Consider the following 16,711-nt stretch of genomic DNA (forward strand, 5'->3'; position numbering starts at 1 on the left):
CTTTCCCAGGTGTGCTAATTTTCAATGCACAAGGGAGTTTTGTTTGCCTGGAAGGAACATAGGTCTGTGCCGACACCATCGACCCGCTCCTCTCATATCCCATGTGGCTCTTCTCCCCAGGCACTGTGTAACAAATCCAGAAGGCATTTGTGAAGCACTGCAGAACTTTTGCAGAGAGAAAAGGATAGCACACGCTGCTCCACCCCTCCCCCAGCCCACTTAATGTTTCTTCTCATAATAAGGATGGATCCATTGACAACTGGAAGTTCCCTGCCCTGAATTCTGAGTGAGCATGGTTAGGATTGTGCTGTAAAGACACTAAACATACCACCCTTTGCAGGCTGTGTGCAATTTTAGGGAAGAAGTGAGCCATTCTGGAGCAACTATAGCCATGCACTGCAAAACACAGAAGGGAAAACTTCCCCACAAGAAGCTGACACGACACAGCTGTCAAGGGTGGTTTATAGCGCTGGCTGCAATGTAAAAGGTAATGGACATTTCAAGTATCAGCACAAGTTTTGCAGCAGCTGTGAGACAAATAATAACTTGCTTCCTTCACTTCTCCAAGGAAGCTTGTGCTGTTGAGGAATTACCCTAAACCCAGTTATGCCAATGGGAGGGCAAGGGCATATCTTCCACCTGCATCACGGAGAAGGCAGCAAGCTCTGGAGTTTCTCTGGTATAAAACAGGATGTAGAGCCTTTTCTGTGGTCTTAGGCCTACCTGAAAGACCACCCACAGGAGACAGCAAGCCCAGCTGTGTGGATTCTGGGATTCCTTGGAAACCATGTGGTATTGAGCAAACATTCAACTTTTTGGAAATTAGAGGGTGTTCCCCTCCACTACTTCTTTTTTTTTTAAAGGAAGTTTTCGGCTCTTGTAGCTGCAAATATTTGTTGGGAGTTCCACAAGCCAAAGGGGAGGCTGAAAAAGCTTGCCCACGCAGTCGCTGGCTGTAGGCAGGACTTTGCCTCTCCCATCAGCAACACAACCGGAAGCATGCAAAGTGGCAGAAATGTGGAATATACCCTGCAAATTATGAGAGGCAATCCCATCTGCATCATTCATACCAACCCCAGAATTCAGTTTTTAGACTGCATGGGTGCAATATTTATTAGTTGACACAGCCCAGCCAACCCCCTTCCGTTAATCCTCCCCACTCCAGGCACAGTCAAAGAAGACCAGGACACACAGGAGATGAGATGAACTAGTTTAATAGACACAGTGATTGACTGATGAGGACCAGCGGGGGAGGGAATACTTCACTTGTCCAAAACAGCAACAGTAAACACAATGACCGGTTGCTCTCTATTTCACACATACACATGGCAGCACCTGATACTTCAGAGTCTCTACTCAAGAGCAAATAAGGGATTAGCACCTGCCCATAAAGTTGCCACACCAGTTCCAGTGCTCTTGCCTTTAGTGTGTGACACAGGTGGCCTCATACTGAGACACTTCTAGAACAGTGCATGCTTAAGTCACACAAATACACACGAATCATATAAATACTCAGCATACAGAGGCACAGAAAGCCCAGCCTCTTTCCTATGGCAAAGGGAAGGCAGATGCTGCCCGCCCTTGGGAGATTCCTATTTTCCTAGGGAAGCCCACCCTAAAATACACAAGGGCTGCTGTGGATGGCTTCTACAAATGCTCAGTAGTAATTGGGGTGTGCAGGTTTCCCCACCCTGCTTCTTCTTTCCATCTAGTAATGTCAGGGTTACATAGGAGCTTCCTGGAGGTGAAAGTCCCTCAGTTTCCTTAGAACAAAACAAGCCATTCAGAGTTGCAGGCAGGGTGAGTCAAAGTTTCCTTATTAACTAATCCTGCAGAGCCAGGCACAAGTCGGCTCTGCAATGGGGCAGGCAAGCAAACTCCCTCCCTCCCTCGCCGGCCTGCTCTTGTCCAGGGAAGGACAGTTCCAAAAACATCCAGTTGTAATGCCATGTGGGGGGTCACCTTTCCCAAAGAATCCTTTGCTTTCAGTCAGAGTTTCCTAGAGGATTACGCCCACACACAGAGGGGCGAGGCAGAGAAGAGGGGACAAAATGTAGCTTACAAGCAGTAGAGCAAGAGCAATGAGAGGGGGAGGGAATAGCAGCCAATGCTCTGCTCAGAGGTCAAGCTAGGACATGTGGCAGGCGCAGGTGGGGTGGGAGCTCTCTTGCCTGTCATGTGTGTTGCCTTTTAAGCAATTTTATGACGGCAATTTAACTGAGGGTATGGCAGAGCAAAAGTGCCAGTAAAAGAGGAAAATCTGCCCCCAGCAAATCGCTGGATAGGCATAAAGCTGGAATACAACTTTTGCACGGGGCAAATCTGGGACTTGTTGCAAGTAGAGGTCTCTAGAGGTCAGGAGAGATAAGTGTGTGTGGTTGGACTGAGGAATAATGGCCCCTCTGGCAAGACAATTTGCCAGAAGACGCTTATACAAGTTTCTAGTCCTGTGTGTTCTTGAACTGAAATTCACTTTCTGGTACCAAACTGAGCAGCTAACATGCTTGTTATTAACAGGCTGCAGGTGCTTAGGATGTGCTCCTCCGTGGTAGTCTCCATCTGTGCAACTTGAAGGACACTGCCCCACCCCAGGACCTGCCAAGGTGATTAAAGAAGCAATATTTTCTTATGATTCTTATGTTTTTCCTATTATTCCCTTTCTCTTTTGAGTGGGGTTCTCATGAGATAAGCAAGATATTGTCACACTAGCAGCTCGACTACACAACAGGAGAGCTATACAACTTCAGATTTATCACACACAGGCAAACACAAACACATGCAGGAGGGAGCCAAGGTTTACTGCCACACATCCATCCAACTGGCTTCAAGAGGATCATTCATCAAATCTCCCATCACGGATGTTGTCAAATGAGAAAGGGAGGAACTTGAACCCGGCGCCCATGTAGAACTTGTTCTGAAATTCCACCCTAGTGAGAAACAAAAAAGGAACACAAGAAGCAAACAACCATCAGTTCAGGAGGCATGTCGAAGAATTTCGAGATTCAAAAGTGGCAGTGACCTTATCCTTTCTATGGCATTCATGTTTTACTACTGCAATGTACCGTTTCAGATATCCCAATTGCCTGTCCAAGTTTAAACCCATAGCCCCCCTCCCGGTTGCCTTTGCAGAAGGTTCAAATTGCAGCAAATGTGAGTGGGTATCAGTGCAAGGACTCAGGCATGCAAGCGATAACAGCACTCTATGCCCAAACGTAGGAATGGGGAACCTCAGGTCTGGTGGCTGAATACAGGCCCCTCTATCCATCCCTCTGGACTCTCACTGGCCCTGCTCCACACCTCTCTCAAGCACTTCTGGGTGGATGGGATGTGTCCTTAAAGTGGATCCGGCTAAAGGCCTATCTAGTCCAGCCCCCTGTTCTCACAGTGGTTAACCCCATGCCCATGCTGAGCCCCAAAGCAGGACCTGAGCGCAACAGCACTTTATCCACTCGTGAGTCCAAGAAGCGGGCATTCAGGGGGTGCACTACCTCTGACAATGGAGGAAAAACACAATCATTGTGGTTATGTCTATCTCTGCTAAACCTCTAGGAGGTTCAGGGCAAGGGGCACACCTGGACTGAATGCCCAACACAGCACTACTTTAGACTCTCTCTTCTGCATCTGGTTTAGCATCACAACAGGAAACCAGGCACTGAAGCAGCTTCCGTGGATATACCCCAGAAAAACTGTGAGTGACAACCCCTGCGAGAACAGGCTCTTTAGAATTCTGGACTGTCAGCGATGCAGAATCCTATTCCTCATCTCTGAGGTCAGGATGATTTGATGGTTCAGAATTCCAAAGAGCATTCTGCATCCTCCACAGATGATGATTTTCCTGAAATTCCCAGGGGTGACCAGTTAGACACCCACCTCAGAACCAGCCAAGATTCTAACACACATACAGAGAGAGCGAGAGAGAGCGCTTCATGCGGTGTATACCGTATTTGTATTCCACCTTCCTCCAAATTGTTCAGGGCAATACATGGAGGTTATCCTATTTTATCCTCGCCATCCACTGTGAGGCAGGCTAGGCTGAAATATAGTCACTGATCCTAACGCATCATGGACGAGAGGGGTTTGAACGGAGGTCTCCCAAGGCCTTTTTCAAATAAACCACAGGGGTGTAGCAAAACATGGCATAGGTACCCGGATTCCCCCCTCCCAGTTCTTGCAAGGCCTTCGGGGTTGTATCTATGCCAGGGAACTTTGCAAGTATGCCACATTCTCCCAGTAGTGATTTCGTGGAAGGCCATTACCTGGACATCAATCCAAAGTCTTAGGTTCACCCAGCCAAGTCAGGGTCACTGTTATCATGTCTTCCCTAACCTATGATGTTCCCCTCAAAAAGAAAAGGGAAGGGAACTATTCAAGTTGATTAGGCTTCAATACATTTCACAAAGTGGAACAAAAATTTGGCAAAAAAGCTAAAGATTCAGTACTGGAATACCATACAAAAAGCAAGATCACAGTTCGTTTCAGATCTGTGTAGCTCACCTCAGCTGCACTCCAAAAACTATTCTAGATGCCCATCTAAACCATGGCAAGCGAGACGTCTTTCTTTTGAACCAGAGCAGTCTGGAGCCCCTCTTCTTCCATCACCAACTTCAGGGTGCCACAGGGAAACACCAGAGAAAGGAACAGAGGCCTGCATTCCAGGATCGGTTTGTTTCTTTTGCTGTTTTGCCGTTTCCACTAATGAACTCAAAATGTAAAGGGAATGGTACTGGAAGGCTGCCCAATCATAAACAGGCACCAAACATGGAAAGAAAAACCCCATGATTCATTAAGAAAACAAACCCCGTGCTCTTCTCTTGGCTCTGTGGTGAGAAACATTTTCCATCCCCTTCATCTGCCAGATACAGAGAAAAACGGAGTACGAGTTGATTTGCTGCCGCTGCTCCTCTGGGGTGGAATGTTTCAAGTGCAGGATTCTTTTTAAAGACTAACATCCATCTTGCAAACCCAAATACACCAGAGAACACAGAGAAACTGCATTTAACTCAGGGGCAGTGAGAAGGCATAATGGATCAAGCAAACTCTCATACACCTTTGCAAGCAAATGCAACGCCTTCCCCCAAAAGGCAAAAGGCGTAGATGGAATTTGTCAGCTACCAATATGAACTGGTCTTCTCTCCCTTTGCAAAATCTCCAATTTCACGATTTGCCTGCCAAACCCACACAAGCAAAATCCCTGCACACAGAAGACTAGTGCATCAGGGCAAAGGTTATGCTAGAGCTCTTCTTCCTGATACACCACCTTTCTACGTGCAGAGATTTGTGCAAGTTAAGAAGGAGTGCTCAGTCACGTGAGCCGCCCACCCATACCCTGAAGCGATATATCCCAGACGCAAGCAAAATGCAGCCTCTGATAAGCTAAGAAGGGAAAACCATTGCAGAGCGAAAGGGCAGAGGATTGCAACAGCCCACCACCACCACCTCCGCTCTCTTTGCCCCCGCCAGCATGCCCACGTCGCTTGGACGGCGAACAGCTCCCCCCTGACTGAGAATACCAGTTGCGCTGCCAGACCGCCAAGCATTCCCAGCATATCCAGGGTGTGCCAGCTGCACTTACAGACTGGAAACAGCTGCGCGCTCTGCTCCTCTCCACTTGTTTCACTAATTGGCAGGGACACGGGGCCAGCGGGAGGGAGGGGCGGCCATATTTCAAGCCTTTTTTAAAAGAAGTTAGCGAGTTTCAAGACTCATGTCTCTGGCCAACAGGCATTGCGTGATCAAGAGGCAGGCAAGAAATTTGTGGTTCACATCCAAAGGGGTGGGGTGGGGGAGCTCCTTGGTCTCAGTTTCACTGTCCTCCAATGGACACGCAGCAATTCAGCCCAGGAACTTTATGAATTGCCAGCCGTCGGGTCCAGGGAACACTGTGTCTGGAAACATTACCTTCCACATGCCCCAAGTAGAGGCGTGGAAAGCGGTTGGAAGGGGCTCCCATTTGCAGGATTAGATGGTGGACGGAGAAATTGCAGGTGGTCAGGAACAAAAAAGTCCCCCTTTCCCACCCTCCCAGGCAAGAGGAGGAGATGGGTAGCACCGAGTCAAGAGATTGCAACCCCAGAAGGCCTTGCATGATTTCAAGAGAGGAGCTGGTGATAGTATCCTACTGCTAGACAAGAGCACACATACTTGGAGGTCCCCTCCCTTCTTTGAAGACTGCAGGAGCAGAGGAACACAATCCCTCTCCCCTTCCGAGTTCAGCTCAGATTCTACTAAGGCCTGTATCAAATTAAGTGTATACACACGGAGACACACACAGTTCCACAGAACATCCTCCCTCAACGGAATGTTCCGCTCCTTCCAGCCATGGAATGTGTAGCTCCCCATTGGCACCTAATTACCTGAGCCTTCTTCCCCCGCCCCCCAACCTCCTGGCCCAGCCATCTGGAGCTAAGGTGGTTCCTTGCTTTTAGCCAAAGATCTCGCCCTCTCCAACTGGAACAAGTCTCGCCTCCTGTGCATCGTGCAGCGCCGGCCAACTGGATAACTTTCATTCTGCTTTCCTGGCCTCAGTTATCTTTTTTGGAACTCAGTTCCCTAAGGCTGAAGGGTTCTACTGCATGCCAGTTATTAAGACACAGAAAAGCAGAGAGAAGAGGACTGCATTGCCATCGCTCTCTTTTCCATTCCATTAATTTTACGCCCAAGGTGTAGGGAAACTCCCATTCCAGCTGTGCATCAATCCCCGGAGCACATCTCCATCGTGCCCTCTATCTCAGCCCTCCTAAGGTCTCAGGTGGCAAGACAATGAACCCCAACATGCCTTTGGCTGCAAAGTAAATGTCAAAAGGGCCCTTTGTGCAGCTAAGGGGGTAGAGAGTGAACAGCCAATGGCACTGGCAGCGAAATACACACTTGCTTCCCACACAGCCGCGGAGATAAGGAAGCCCCCGCTTTGCAAAACTATTTGTTTTTCAGCCAAGGCAACCATCTGCTTGGAATGTACTGCTGCCTGAAAAGTTACGAGATAAACCCATCCCAGCCGGGAGTGGCCGGGCTGAGGAAGGAGAGATAGAAAGCATTTTTTCCAGCAGGAAAGAAGATTCACTGTTCTTCCTCTTCAGCGAAGGGTGACACACCCTCAGCTTTTGAATTCTAAGAGGAAGCAACAAGGCTCTGCGGTAAAGCAAATCGTTTGCATGCAGATGGTTCAAGGTGCAATCCTTGGCATCACCAAATCAGATGGGTTCCAGGTTAACAGAGCTCGACATGGGAGCTTGGGAAGGTTGGTGCCAGTGGAAGAACTGGGCTGGATGAACCAATGGTCTGACTCAGTATAAAGACCATTTGCTGAGGCCAACAAAATCTGCCAAGTCTCCTCCCTCCATTCTACCTTCCAAATGTGTGCGTCACCACCTTGCAGATTCCACTGCTAAAGGGAAGAGATGCAGGAGCTGCAAGTTCCACATCTTAGCACTGAATTTAGTCACCTCAGCAGTCAAACTCCCCAGTTTATTGCCCCCCTTAAAGAACTTTGCCATCTGCCTTTTTAAAAAAACGCACATGCACAACAGATCGAAAACAGCTCATAGTAATTTTCTAATGCAGTCGTTACCCCCAATGGATGTGGATTTTGCAATCTGGAAAGGTATTTATATTTGAGGAGCAGAAGGTTCATTATTTTGCACCTCTAAATAACCTATGTGCAATTTTTCACCCTTTGCGAAAACCTTGCTGAGAATGGTTTGGCTGCAGCTAATTACCGGCTATCCAAATTATGATCAACTGATGCAACAGGGAACCTCTCCTCCACCCCCAGCCCCACCCAAACACACACTCCAGCCACTTGCTCTGTACTGACAGAAAACAGCACCTTGAAAGAACTCCAAAGCCATCTCTCTGGCTTTCTCCTCAAAGTTTTCAGTTAAGAGTCACTTAAATCAGCAGTGGGGATTCCTGTACACACCCAGATATTGACAGCAACTCCTGCCCTACAGCCGAATGACTCAACCGCTCCTATCTCCAGACACAGCTGGCCCCTGCTGGAAGCTTATTTGTTTTGAACTTGGCACAGAGAATAAAAGGCTGGGCCAGGACAGCAATCCCTGGCCCCTAGCACAAGATCAAGATAACAGCTGATGTCATGATTGCTTGGGGTGCAGCTGCTATTGTTCTGCTAAGATGGGCTTTCCTGACAAGGAATGGAGCCCAGTCAAACCAGCCACTGAAACTTGAAGTAGGGTCATGAAAACAAACGTCACAACCCAGCCCTGACCGAGAGCAGGAGTTAAAGCTGGGTTAGGAAAAATCAAGCTGGATTCTGGGGGGAGCCTACAGCTCTAAAATGTAAGAAAACTGCTACTGCACATGGAAGTGTTGACACAACATGGTCATCATCATCATTCATCAACGGCATACAAACTTACTATATGTGTCCATTCATTTAAGTTTACACTATTCTGCTTCTACAGCAAAATGATTCTAGAGGCTGAAGCACTTTCTGCAAGAATTGGGAATTTTTAGTTTAGAAAAAGGGACAGGGTGGTTTATGAAATCATGGTGTATAGATAGTGAATATTCTTTTTATAATGTTGAGATATACCAGGCACCCATTAGTTGTTCTTTCCAGAAACAATTGAAGACATTTTTGTTCTGACAAGCTTTTCCAGCTGGATGTAAAGATATCTGCTTGGGTTTAAAGAACAAAACAAGATGAACGGCCGTCTTCAGTTTTGTCTACTGTACTGTCCTTAAAACTATTCTAGCTGTTTGAATGTGCCTGCAAATGGATCTTAGTTCTGATCCAGTAGTGCTATGCCTATGATTTTAGGAAACAGCATGGAAGACTTTGCATGCCATCCTTTTTGCAAACTACAGCAGTTTTGTATGGGCAGCTCCTGGGATCCAAAGTGCTGGCTAGGTTTATGCAAGGGCCTTGCTTGTTAGTTGACCAAAAAGGGACTCCTTCAGATTTGGTTTGATACCAGCCAGTTTCAACCCCCAATTGAACCTATCTGCAGGTAAAGAACTCTCTCACTCATTCATGCTTCGCAGTGCACATTGACCACTCTTTAAGTTGATGATGTCGGCAGCACAGCTAACCCCAGCCTCAATCTAGTCTATATGCACTTGTGTGATTGCCATAAAACTTAGGGAACAAGCTGCGCTATCATAATGATTAAGGTTTTAAATGATAATTTTAGGTTATATGTTAGTGATTAAGTTTTAATTTATATATTTTTAAACTGTTGCTATATCTGTATTGTCCCTGTTATACCTAATTGCAAATTCAAATGTATCCCTATCGTGTTTTATGACTTCCTTGATATTGTATATGGGCTGGAACTGGTCTGTGACCGAAATAATAAAATTCATTCATTCATTCTATATGCACTAGATATTGTGCATTTGAGGACTTGCAGGTCTATCCTGCAAGTAGTTAAAATGCAGCAGGGACACCCCCTTTGAACTTAGAAAAGCCCCCAGAAAGTAATCTGATGCTTGCCAAGGAAAAAGCACAATCAGAACAAATAACCATGCATCTGAGAAATATGGATATTAGCTTGACTAGACCTGAACAAATAAAGCTGTCCTCTCTCCAGCCTAAACCTGAGTTCATCTGGCCCAGCAAGGTCTACTCTGACTGGCAGCAGCTCTCCCAGGGTTCAGGCAGGAGCACTTCCCAGCCATGCTTCTTGAGATACTTTAAGTAGAGATGACAGAGATCAAACATGATGCAAACTTTGTACCCACTGTGCTTTTGTTTGTTTGCAGTGCAGAGCTGTACCAGACGACACTTACCAGTGCAAGCGGAGGGCATGCAGGAAAGCAGAGAGGCCCTCCATGATCAGCAAGATGGCCACTGTCAGGGTGGCAAAGGCAGCAAACACGAAGAACATGCCGAACCCACCAGCCAAGCTCTTTGCGCTGAGCCCCACACGCATCACCATGGACCAGAGCACCTCAGAAAGCTCTGTGATGAGAAAGACAGGAAGAATGATCACCAATCAGCAAGGGCCACAGTTCTGGAGGAGAGGGGATTGCATGCCTGCCTTCACTCTAGCTGCTCCTCTTTGGAGGGCAGTGCCCACTGCTCTGATAAAAGTGAGATTTCGGAAGCTGGATGAGTTCCCAAAGTGAGCTGTGCTCCTAAATCACACCCCAGACCAATTTTCCTTTTAAGAAAAAGCAAAGCCTCCTCCTGCTTAGGGTCCAAATTCTGCACTCTGTGGACATTTCTAACTCATTCTCACAAGCTACCCAGTGCTCCCCTTCAGAGAATTCAGAAGATTTCAATAAGAATTTTGGGTGGGCAAAGAAAGATACTGGGCAGAGAGGAGACTGCTACATAGTCTTCTAGCCCTCTCTACATGACACGACCTGGAATGAGAGTACACAAAAGTCATTGGCTACTACCACAGGAAAAAGGGCATGTGACACGTTCCCCCTATTCTCACAGCTCAGATTTCCCCTTCCTCATCCCTGGACTCAAAAGAGCCAGCCATGGTGAAGCTACTCACGTGCATGCGCCAGGCTAAGCGCCCAGAGGCGAAGGTATGACGCTGTGTTGGAGATGCAGCCCAGGCAGTATTCGATGGTATGGATGGCCTGGTGAACAGCAGTGTCCCCAAAGTCAAACTGCAAGAGGAAGTAATAAAGCCAGGTCTGAGCGGTGGGCAGAGTGTGCAGCAATGACTAGACAGCTAGAAAGCAGGAACAGCAGCAGTAGCAGCAACAGCAACTAACTCTATTGCAAGGGCACTCAAAGCTCACAGCTAGAACGCTGGCCGGACTATTTCCCTCTCTGTTCACCAAGACTTGGGAGGATCACTTGCTCAACACAACTTAAAACTGCAGGACACTCAGCGCCATTAAAATGTACAAGTGTTCAATGGCTTGTTCAGATCTAAGACTCAACCTGAATGTTCCTCAGCCCTGCCCTTCTTGGTGGTAAACTGAAAGCTAAGATTTGGTAGCTGGATCAGGCATAGACAGCAGGAGTCACTCTATCCATGTGTCTATGGCAGAATCCTTATTTGCCTGGCATTAAAAGGCACTCAAGCGGCCTTGGAATCCAGAAGTGACAGACTGATAGGGAAATGGACTTAATTAGGAACAACTAATGTCGGCATACAATCAGGCAAGGCTCACATTTCCATTACAAAACTGGGTGCCAGACAGGACCTTGCTTGCCTCTGCTGAGATTTGGTTAAGCCTGCTGTCCCCTCTTGTTTGCCACCCTGTCATCCCCCACCGTCCCCAAATCCTCTTAGGAAATGCTGCTTAAGTCACTGTGGCGAAGGTTTGAATAACAACTAGGAGGAGGAGAAGTGACCAGAGAGAGATTAAGTGTTGCAAAATCAAAGTTGTGAAAAATCCCATCTTAGTATTTTTGTCTGCCACATCTCAGAATCTCTGGAGTCTTCTAGCAATCAAACTGACTACACCCAGCTAAAGCTGCCAAGTTCCAAAACTGTTCCAAGATAAAGGTGAACTGAGCGCTCTCTCATTCCCCTCCAGTATCCAGCACAGCAAACATTTCAGACTGAGGAAGGCAAGCTACTTGTTAATATTTAGGCCTCAAGCTTTGGAACCAAGAAACAAAAATTCTTAGCAAAAGCTGCCCTGATGAGAGTGTGCCAAGCAAGCTATGAAATTACTAGACTCCAGGGATGCACATGCTCTACATCAAAATGATCCAAATTTGCTTGGCCTCCTTTTGGCATAATCGAGTCTGATGGGTTCCCACCCCGTCCCCACTATAATTATATAACTGATTTTGCTAGTCATGCTGGGGGTGGGGGGGGGAGGGCAGGACGACAAGAAATGGTAGCAGGCAATGAATCCCCACCTGCAATAAGCAGGGCAGTTTGTTCAGCTACATTCCACCCCCCACCCCGGCTTCTGACATTTCAGTAGGCATTTGCCCATAAACGTTCAGGCATACCATCACAGTGAAGAGGGCTAGGAATGTGTTAGGGGGCGGAGGGGAGAAGAGGAGTGCAAGTGAAAGCTGACTTTTTCAGGCAGCTGAATTCTGTGCCCAAAGCCTCATTCTGCACTCCATCAGAACTGCAGGACACTGTGCCCTGCCAATCTCCAACATGTATTTGAAGGACAAGCAACAAAGCACAATGCTGTAAGAGCCGGCAGGTGATTGAAAGGACGGCTGCAGCAGCAGAAGATGGATAAACCAACATTAAAATTATAAGCAATATTCCAGTTCTTTCGATGCACTGCTTACTAAGTTAATTTCCTGGCAAGAGACCCCTCAGGGCTGCACTGCTCAGCATTTCCATGGTTATTGTACAAAGGCAATGGGGGCAATTCAAGCGTTGCTCTTTTCCTATGCAGAACCTTCTGGGCCCATCCAGCATTTCCCATCACTGCATTGATGTCCATTATCAGAGCCTCTTATCAACTGACTGTGATGTGGAGGTTGCTGCATTTTCTCTTGGCAGACGCACAAAGATAAAATGTATATTTTTAACTTCTGCTACCGTTGGCTGCCAGGGAGGGGGCTCTCCACAAAAGCTAGATGAAGTGACAGGTCATTCATAAAGAAGTCAAAGCAAGGAGCAAATATGCTGGAATCCCAATCCACTAACTCCCCCTTTTACTGGTGGATTGTGTCCAGACCTGTTGACTTTGAGTAGGTGGCTAGTGAACATTAACACCCCACCTGAAGACTGGCATCCGTCACTCCTAATCTGAATGTTTATCAACTGATTGGCTCAATTTGCACAGAACAATAAACCAACTTGGGGAGAACGTCATTTTGCACCTTCTCTGCACTGCTGTGAGCTAAGCCACAGTTTGGCTCAGTGTGTCATCTGAACCCAGGCTCGTGGTTTGTCTTCTCTAGAAAAACCACAAGCTGTAAAACCAAGAAACCTTGATGATAGCTTGTGGCTTGTCTAGAGTGGCACGAACCACAAGTCCAGGCTCTGATGACACTCAGGCCAAACCTGCAGTAACAAGAAGATGGGAGCAGAAGCAAAGTGACTGTGATCTCCTCTTCTGGAACCTGCATGCTCAAGTGTTTGTGCTAACCATGGTTCAGCTTAGCTAAACCACAGGTCAATGCCAGGTGGGGTGGGTTTTCCCTCCCAGCAACTGTAACAAAACTAACCTCAGCATGTCTGTAGTCAGCTCTCTCAGTGAGCTGTTGCATGAACTGTCCAATGAGTGATCCTGTTGTAAAGTCTTGCCAGAATTTTCAGGAAACGGCCATGGGAGTAAACAAAAGACCCAGGAGAGCAGGCCCCAGGGATACTGGAAATTTGGCAATTAAGGGGCACGCTGGAGTTCAGGGGATGGAGGAAGTTGGCGTTTTAAAATAAAGGTACAAACATGTCCACGTCCCGTTCCAAAGGCTTCTGCTACTTTTGGGATTCTGTTCTACAAATTATTGAGGTGCACAGGTTGTGCACATAACAGTGACGAATATGCAACCCACACCACAAAGGTAAGGCAGTGGGTCCCCATTAAGCACATGCAGCTGTTCAAACAAACATGTCTTTTGTTTTTAAATGAATATGAAGCTGTTTTCTATGGAAATGGGTATTATTGACCTCTGATTACAAGAAGGAGGCATCACAAAATGAGATGCTATGAAAAGATGAAGAAAGAATTTCAAGTCACAGATGCAAATATGCCTAATTCTACAAAATGGTTTACAGTGATGGGAGCAATGATCTGGATAAAGACAGACAGAGAAACTGGCTACAGGCTTACCACCTCCTCCACGGCAGGCTTGAAAACACAAGGGAATATTTGGTTTGGTCATGCATCATTTGATAACACAAGAGCATATCCTCTTTCAGTGCAATATCCTAAAATGCAACTGTGCTCTATCATCGCTGTTGCTGCATTCCACTTCATTTTGCATTGGTAACAACTGTGACTTCTCCCCAAGGGAGAGAAGGCCAAGACTGATTTGCCAAACCAACCAGTTTCAGCCCTATCACCACAATCTGAGGGATATTAGTCTAGTTTTACAGTGCTTCTTGTGTACCAGTTGTGAAAAACTCTGAAAGCTTGTAGTGTACCAAGCATTGTAGGGGTGTGTGTGTCAAAGCTCAAAGTTAAGAGCACACACTCTGCATGCATTAAGGACCCGCATTTAATCCCTGGCATCTCTAAGGGATTCTCCAAAGGATCTCAGGAAGTAGAGCTAGGAAAGACTTCCTAACACTCTGGAGAGACACTGTCAATCAAAAGTAGACAGCACTAAGGCTAGGTGGAACAGTCTGATTCAAGATATGGCAGGTTCATACATTTGCACCAATGGCAATGCCTATTCTCAGAACTTAAAACTGCTTTCCAGCAAGGAACCCTGAGAATGCTCATTTTATATGAAGGCTAAAACCTCTGTTAGGACAGCAGCCCTCAGGACAGGACAAGACCCATTACACTGCTCAACTGGCTTACATTTTGAATTGCCACATCACCAACTATAACCAGAGATCCTGTATGCTTGAGTTTTTATTAATGTTTCAGGGGTCTAAGCCATCTCAGTAAGATTGCCTTGTACACAAAGGTAGCGTACAAGGATGCCCTCTTGAAACAGCGGATAACAAGAGCCTGCACAGCTAAGATGCACCTCCCACCACTCTGAGACATAGTGGTCTGCCTGGAAAAATCGGAAGACCTTCTCCCATGCAGACAAGCAAACTGAATGGAAGATCCCTTGTTCAGTTCTCTTTGAAACAAGGGCAGCAGTGATGCAGCCCATTCTGAGGTTTCCCATGGGGAAGCGAGGAGATTGTAACAGACCCTCAAATCTGACCTGGTCTTTACTACCCGCCTTGAAAGGGACCCCCCCGTCCACCACAAACTATTGAGAACTTAAGACACAGCCTCAGCTTATTACAACCACCTTTTGAAGGGGGCTGCCCACAGGTTTTTCCAAGTGCCAGAACAAAGACACTACAGGAAGTGTTCCCAAGTGTCAAATTGAGCTTCCCTAGTCTTAAGAAAAACAGTTACTGGGGCAACACAGTTTCCAAGCAGTCTGCTTTGGCTAGTTTGAGTAAATGTCAGCTGAAAGAGAGGGTAAATGGATACAGGCCTGGTCTGATCTGGTAATATATGTAAGGAGAGTCATAAAAGGTCCACCCCTTCTTGTAACATCTCCCAAATGAAAGTTTGTTGTACAAAGAAAGAACGGGAGGTCTTACCTCCTCCCCCTCCTCCGAATGGGTTGAGAGCTGGTCGTGCTGTATTATCTCTGCATCTTCTTCAGTTGGGCCATTGCCCACACGGATCCCACCAAAATTGAGTGTCCCCTAAAGCAGACAACAGAGGAGAAAACAAGAGGAGACACATAATCGGTTCATGTTTTAGTATGGAATTGGCATGCAGGGCCATTAGCAGAACTGGCCCTACCATATGAGAGAGAGAGAAAAAGAGAGAGAGAGAGAGAGAGAGAGAGAGAGAGAGAGAGAGAGAGACAGAGACAGAGACAGAGACTTGCCTCAGGCAACAAATTATGGGTACCAGTACAACAAATTATGGGTTTCCAGCACTTTTGAGCATCAAGAACTGAGCAATTTGTTAAAGTGTTTTGGCTACTAAAGCATGCTTTGGTCTGTTTTCCAGGGCTCCTCCTTCTTCAGAACAGCCTAGGCTTGTTCTGCTACGAATCCAAAGGCAGCAAAAGCTGGCGCAACAACATTAGTCTAAAGTAGAGAGCTTACCAGACACTGGACCTCTCAAAATGGGAAACTAGGGGTTAGGGGCTGGAAGGGTGGGGAGAGAGGAGAAGTGAGAGAAGGAGAGCCAGGAATCAAGAATCTCAAATGCTTTAAAAAAAAAAAAAGGCTGTATGTTTGCAACATCAGCAAGAACTCTCACAATATTCCCTAGAGAAAGATGCAATCAGTGGCCTATGAAATAAATAATCTGTTAGCAAGTGAAGAAATGGACGCAAAGCCTCCTGAACTCTGCTGCTGGGTACGGTTGACACTGTCTGGCTCTTCAACAACACAAGCAGGGAAGACCAGACCTGTCCTTACATGGGGAGGCCTGGCCAGGCCAAGTCACTCCTTTTTGGGGCATACATTCAGCCATTTGAGACTCTCCAATGTCTGCAGCCGTCATCAGATGCTAGGAAGGAATACATTAATAACTAGATTGTTCTTAGAGGCAACTTACTTTGATAAGTCCATAAGGGATTCTTTGTAATGTAGATTAATCAGTATTTTTTTTTAAAAAGAACATAGATCTGTCTGTGTGTACACCCTTTGCTTTCAGAAATAGATTTATTCTATAAAAAATTGGCAAAAAGGAAACCCATATTGTTTCTAAGTCTAGGACCTAGGACCCTCGTACCTGCGGGACCGCCTCACCCGGTATGCCCCACGGAGAACCTCAAGGTCCATAAATAGCAACACCCTAGTGGTCTCGGGCCCTAAGGAAGTTACGATTAGCTTCAACCAGAGCCCAGGGCCTTTTCAACACTGGCTCCGGCCTGGTGGAACGCTCTGCCTCATGAGACCAGGGCCCTGCAGGATCTGATTTCTTTCCGCAGGGCCTGTAAGACAGAGTTGTCCCACCTGGCCTTTGGCTTGGAGCCAATTTGATTCCCTCCCTCTCTTTCTTTTTTCCTTTCCATCTCCTCCTGCGATGAGGCTACATTTTAATATTTTAATGTTTCAATATTTAAATGTTGTATTTTAATTTTGTTTTTAAGTTGTAATTATTCAACTTGTTTTTATTGTTGCTTGTAAGCTGCTCTGAGCCCGGCCTTGGCTGG

The 16,711-nt window shown here is 46.7% G+C and overlaps 1 protein-coding gene across 18 annotated transcripts in view; it reads right to left on the reverse strand.

The window, feature by feature from the left end:
* Positions 1 to 1,198: 1,198 nt before the first annotated feature.
* The window catches only part of ATP6V0A1 (ATPase H+ transporting V0 subunit a1), a 43,988-nt gene continuing 28,475 nt past the window's right edge, over positions 1,199 to 16,711 (reverse strand). For 10 of the 18 annotated variants that reach the window (XM_083582695.1, XM_083582709.1, XM_083582711.1 and 7 more), the window contains 5 exons: positions 15,135 to 15,242; positions 13,690 to 13,707; positions 10,473 to 10,590; positions 9,754 to 9,925; positions 1,199 to 2,927 (listed from right to left, as the gene is read on the reverse strand). In XM_083582695.1, the coding sequence (XP_083438821.1) occupies positions 2,834 to 2,927; positions 9,754 to 9,925; positions 10,473 to 10,590; positions 13,690 to 13,707; positions 15,135 to 15,242 (510 nt within the window). In that variant the 3' untranslated portion in view covers positions 1,199 to 2,833. The remainder of the gene's footprint in view (positions 2,928 to 9,753; positions 9,926 to 10,472; positions 10,591 to 13,689; positions 13,708 to 15,134; positions 15,243 to 16,711) is intronic. The other 8 variants (XM_083582708.1, XM_083582696.1, XM_083582701.1 and 5 more) reach the window with 1 other exon arrangement.

This window comes from Podarcis filfolensis (assembly GCF_964270895.1).
Source record: "Podarcis filfolensis genome assembly, chromosome: 13".
Taxonomy (NCBI): domain Eukaryota; kingdom Metazoa; phylum Chordata; class Lepidosauria; order Squamata; family Lacertidae; genus Podarcis; species Podarcis filfolensis.